Genomic DNA, 5193 nt, shown 5'->3' on the forward strand with positions numbered 1-5193 from the left:
TTTTTTAAAGTGATTTTAATTGAATTTGTGATGGAGACCTTTCAGTAATTGTAACTGTTGAGATGTTTAAAGGCCAAATTAAATTGGTTTTCTTAGCCTAACAATCTGCTTTCTGGCCCTGCTAGATGCTCACAGCCACAACACAGCAACATTCGTGACATTATCATTGACACACATTTACTATTCAGGTACAACATACCCTATACATGTTATATTTCCTTTAGAAAGTATCTTAATTTCACAAAAACACACAGTTACTGACCAGACTGAGCACCGTTGGGTCCAGTTCAAGAGCTGCGTGGTAATTTAACGCAAGCAGATTCGACAATTCTCCTTTAAAAAAAAAAAAAAAAAAAAATTGAGTACACTCTATTTTTAAACTTTAAGCTAAATAACACATTTTTATTTACTTAAATCGAGTTTTTTTTTTCTTTTTTTAATAATAATAAAACGAATCGGCTTCCGGTATTCGTCAAATTCGTCAACAAAACGTCACCTCGGTTCAGGCGGGCTGGTTGAAAAAGTTCTTCCGTCTGTTGTGTAACAGAAATAACACTAAATTAACGCGTTAACTTCGCTATTTTAGACTCGTTTCACTCGTTGAATCTTCGGATTAAAGTCGAGGATCTGAAAACTACCGACAGCTGAAGCTACTTTTGCTCACATTAGCTCCTAACGTTGATGTTAACCTCATAAAAATACTCGTAAATGTCACAAACAATGGAGCGACCATCGAGGTCTGTAAAGCACATTTAACCTGTTTTTAAAACCTTAATTCATCGCCTGATATTGTCACTCTCCTGTTGAATGCTGTTGTTTTGTTGTTGATGCACAGGAAGACAAAGACTGTGAATTACTGTGAAGCCAAGGATTTTGATGATGGTGAGACGTTATGGCCTTTTAATCTATTAATTTCATGCATACAGCTGTGTTTATGTAGTCTGCAGTGTTATTTGTCCTATTTTTATATATATTTTGAGCTCTATATATATGTGTATATACACACCAGTGTTGGGAAGTAATTTATTACTAGTAATAATATGACTTTCTCCACTAACTACTAGTGTAACTGCTTACTAATGCATTTCAGTAATGATATTAAAGTTAACACCCCCAAAAATAACACAATTAACTTGAAATCCAACAATGCAATCACTTTTTGTGTAATCGTGGAGGAAACTAGTTTGGAATATGGAAACACTTTTATTCAGCGGCTGGAAATATTCACATTACTTTGAATTTAACCCCAAAAAACAACCAGATTTTTAATAGTTGTAAGTCTGAATTTTTTGGGAGAAAATTACCAATTTTGTGGGAAGTAGCAGAAAAGTAATATAACTAGTAGTGTAACTAACTACTGTTGGCAGAGAGTAATATGTGAAGTAATAATATTACCTTTAAAAAAATAGATATAAATTACATATTTTGAGTAACTAGCCCAACACTATACACACACACAGAGTATAACTATTTATTTCTCAGTTGGCACATATACCTACTTCTAAATCCCCTCTGATGGGAATCGTTTAGTGTTATACTCAAAATGCATTATTGTGTAGTCTGTGGATAGTATTGATTACAAAATCTGCACCTCTTCTCCGAATCAGAATCTGCTTTATTGCCAAGTAAGTTTTCACATAAAAGGAATTTGCCTAAGAATCTGAATCAAGCGTAGAAAAATATAAATAAAAATAAAAATAGAAGCATAGAATAAAGAATAAAAAAGAGCCACTTTATACAAACATAAAGAGAGAGAGGATGTGTTAATAATGTCTGGATACTTAAATAAATGAGTACATTTTGTTAATTTTATAATGATGAAGTCCAGCAGCAGAAGTTAAGTGACTGTGTGAAAATACTACTGGCCCATTTTTGGGTGAACTTAATAATGCAAGAGTAGTCTTACATGTCTCTGTATAACACAGGTCGTTGTTTGCCATCCTGTGGGCTCACTCACTGTGAAGTTTGAGCCTTTTTTTTTTTAAAGGGTGCCAGTAGTTACAGCTCATCTGCAGGAGACTTGAGATAGAAAGAAAAGAGCACACACAGGCATACATTAACAGACTCAGTGTCTTCTCTCACCACTGATGTATCTCCATGTTCTGTTTGTGACAGATGAGGATTTTGCCTGTGTGAAGGCTCCACCCAGCAAAAAACCCAGGGAGGATGTCAAACGGGAGCACAAGAAATCATCGAGCAAGACCTCCAGTCAGGAGTCCAACTCACAGTCCGCAGTGAGCCAGAAGAACAGGTAGTCGAACGGATAATGTGACACAGTGGATTATTTACGCACCATGATTAAGATGGCTTGCAGATCTATATACCAGCTCAGAATGAGAGAAAAAGAGCAAATCTTTTGTACAACAAGTCAGTCTGTGGTTGTTGGTTTAGCATATGTAAATATACACAGCCGGCTGTACTGTTAAAACAAAGAACCACCTTCAAAGTAAATGTCATCATGTCTCCATTGCGGTTTTATTCCCACTGATGCAGATAGAGATGTGCAGTGTTGACAAACTTTGCTGCCAACAAAGCACAATCACATTTGTAAACTCAGGAAAGAGTGTGGCTTTTTTAAGTTTTCAAAAAGGAAACAGAACAAGTTTAGGTCCTTTGCAGCCACTTGGATTTGTGTTGAGCGTCTCACCTCACACTGGTAGCTAAACAGTCACATTTTAAAGAGCAACAAAAGATTGAGTCTCACAAGTTTGTCCTCAAAAGTGAAATTAATTAATCTGTTGGTTTTTTTTAAGGTATCTGTGGAGAAAAATAAATTATGTAAACATAATTTTTAACATGACCTCACATTATGCATACAACATGGCTTGAAACTTCTCCACATTCAATCTGTCTTTCTCAGAAGACCACTGGATGAGAGACTGCATGAAAGAGATCTCGAAGCAGCCATTACACTATCCTTGCTCAATAATGCAGACGGGATAAAGGACAGTCCTCCCACCAGTAAAGGTATGCTTTGACTTTGAAAACCTGAATATAATTGTCTATTGTTTAAAGGGTTGTCAACTTAGATCCCTGTTAAATTTCTCCAGGAGGTGTCGAGGTTCAAGTTCCGGTAGATGAAAACACAGATCCAGCGACTTCGCACTTGTCCAACTGCAGTGTGGATGGTGCAGTTTTTGGTAAATCCCCCTTATTTTTGTCCACTTTACATCTTTTGTTGCACATTTAATTTCCTCATCCTTGCCAAATACATTTCCCTTCCAATTCGATTGTGTTTGATAAGGATAGAAATCAACATTTTCTGCAGCTGTTAATTTTTTGTTTTCTTAGGCCTCAATGAAATCACATCAGAGAAGGAGGCACTTGCTCTTTCCAGGCAGAGGAAGGCTGCTGCTAAAGCCAGTGAGCAGCAGAGAAAAACCGATGAAGATGAAGACTATGAGCCCAAACTGACACCAGGTTCTCACCTTGTCATCCCTCCTTAAATATTTTCTCTAACTACCTATTTTCTATGCTTTTTTTTCTTCTTCTTGTGTGAGTTAACAACAAATAATGCCTTTCCAGATTCAGAAAGTGATGAAGATTTTAGTGAACCAGCTGAGAGCGAAGATGAAGAATTCACAGTGAAGAAAGTCAGCAAAACAAAAAAGAAGGAGAAAGTAACCAAGAATGTGAAGACCAAACAGTCTCCTCCCTCCAAAAAAGAAAAACCAGCATCAAAACCACCAAAGTCCAAATCGCAGGCAGCAGGTAAGTTCATCAGAGAAGATTCAGCTTTTGGCTGTGATCGTAATTTAATCTGGTCGTTGTTATGAGAACTGCTTTCTGTCACAGCTGCTTCCACACCGGTGAGAAGTCCTCCAACAGCCAAAGTTGCACCCAAAAGACCTGCTTCGTCCCCCACAGTCTCCACATCGAAACCTGCATCCACATCCAAACCAGCATTCTCTCTGAGCCCAGCAGGGGGCAAGATACCCAAGTGGACCCCACCAGGTGCAGTATGGGTGCACTACAGCAGTAAATATAAACCTTTACAGACACCAATTGTATGTTTTCAGTAAATTTAACACTTATGTTATTACTTTTTTATCCCCAGCTCAAATTGGTAGAAGTCCCTCTTCATCCCAGAGTCCAGCAGTGAAGTCTCCAGGTCAAGGACTGCGGCTGGGCCTGTCCCGACTTGTCCGGGTGAAACCTCTTCACCCCAGTGTTACGAGTCACTGACTGACTGATAGCCAGTCAGTTCTTGCTGTCCTTTTAGCTTTATCACCAATTTTTTTAAAAGATGCTTGTAAACAATCATTTTCCTTTATTTCTGCTGCTATAGATTTAAAGTGATATGTTTTCACATGATGCTTTGGAAACATATGCAACTTTCACCTTGAGCTATTATTTTGCTATATATAGTAAAAAGCTCATGTAACAGTCAAATGTGTGCTTTGTGGACTCAATTGTCACATTGTTATTAGTACAGGTTAATGTGTCTATAGATTTTCAGATTGTTTGATCCCCCACATCTCACATTCAGGAAGCGCTATGGTTGGTAAGACTGGCATTTAATTGTTTGTTTGTTTTTTAAACCAGGCTCATCATTTTCTCCCCTTTCTCTTATTGTGTGCAAATACTGTATATTATGTACATATATAAAATAAAATAAAATGTAAAAGCAGTTTAACTTTGTGTCTCCTAGAGGTATAAAATGTTATGATTTTAAAATTGGCATGAGCTGCTGATGTAAATAGGAAGAACGATGAATTAAATTAGCTGCTATACTGTATATCAAAAGTGTTTGACTTTTTGACGGATTTTTCTCACACAGTTGCCTGAATTGGACCTAAAAAGGTGCCAGTACTCTAATAAACCAGAACCCTACAATATAATCCTAACCCTAATCCTTTTGGCGTTTTTTGTTTGTTTTTTATATCCATGTAGTGCTGGTACCGGAGAGTCAGATCATTTCAGGCACTGATCTCACATGTTTTTCTTTTTCACTGTCGATGGTTGTCGTCATCATCTTCCTTCAATGTTCATCATCAAATCGAGTGCACTAACTAGGTTAAGTGTAAGTTTTTGTTGCTACTGTTTGTTTCTCCTCTCTCTCGTTCTCTCGTCTCTTCTCTCTCCTTCTGGTCTCTCTCTTCCTCCTCACGGCCTGCTCTCCTCTTCTCTCTCTCTCTCTCTCTCTCTAACTAAATATTAATAAAATTAAACTGATTGGTTCAGGAATAGTCC

The 5193-nt window shown here is 37.4% G+C and overlaps 1 protein-coding gene across 1 annotated transcript; it reads left to right on the forward strand.

The window, feature by feature from the left end:
* The first annotated feature begins 491 nt into the window (after positions 1–491).
* Positions 492–4716, forward strand: rad51ap1 (RAD51 associated protein 1). The gene is made up of 9 exons (XM_035677277.1): positions 492–737; positions 836–882; positions 2116–2251; positions 2861–2967; positions 3051–3140; positions 3292–3420; positions 3526–3711; positions 3796–3954; positions 4058–4716. Exons 1-9 carry the CDS (start codon positions 709–711, stop codon positions 4183–4185), a joined length of 1011 nt encoding a protein of 336 aa, XP_035533170.1. The 5' UTR covers positions 492–708; the 3' UTR covers positions 4186–4716.
* The last annotated feature ends 477 nt before the right edge of the window (positions 4717–5193 follow it).

Source organism: Morone saxatilis, unplaced genomic scaffold (genome assembly GCF_004916995.1).
Source record: "Morone saxatilis isolate NCDOM2014 unplaced genomic scaffold, NCSU_SB_2.0 Contig10, whole genome shotgun sequence".
NCBI lineage: Eukaryota > Metazoa > Chordata > Actinopteri > Moronidae > Morone > Morone saxatilis.

Coding starts and splice junctions, on each gene's coding strand:
- rad51ap1 (XM_035677277.1), top strand. CDS start 709: ATGTCACAAACAATGGAGCGACCATCGAG. Junction 738..835: donor ACAATGGAGCGACCATCGAG/GTCTGTAAAGCA, acceptor GTTGATGCACAG/GAAGACAAAGACTGTGAATT. Junction 3,955..4,057: donor ACCCAAGTGGACCCCACCAG/GTGCAGTATGGG, acceptor TTTTATCCCCAG/CTCAAATTGGTAGAAGTCCC.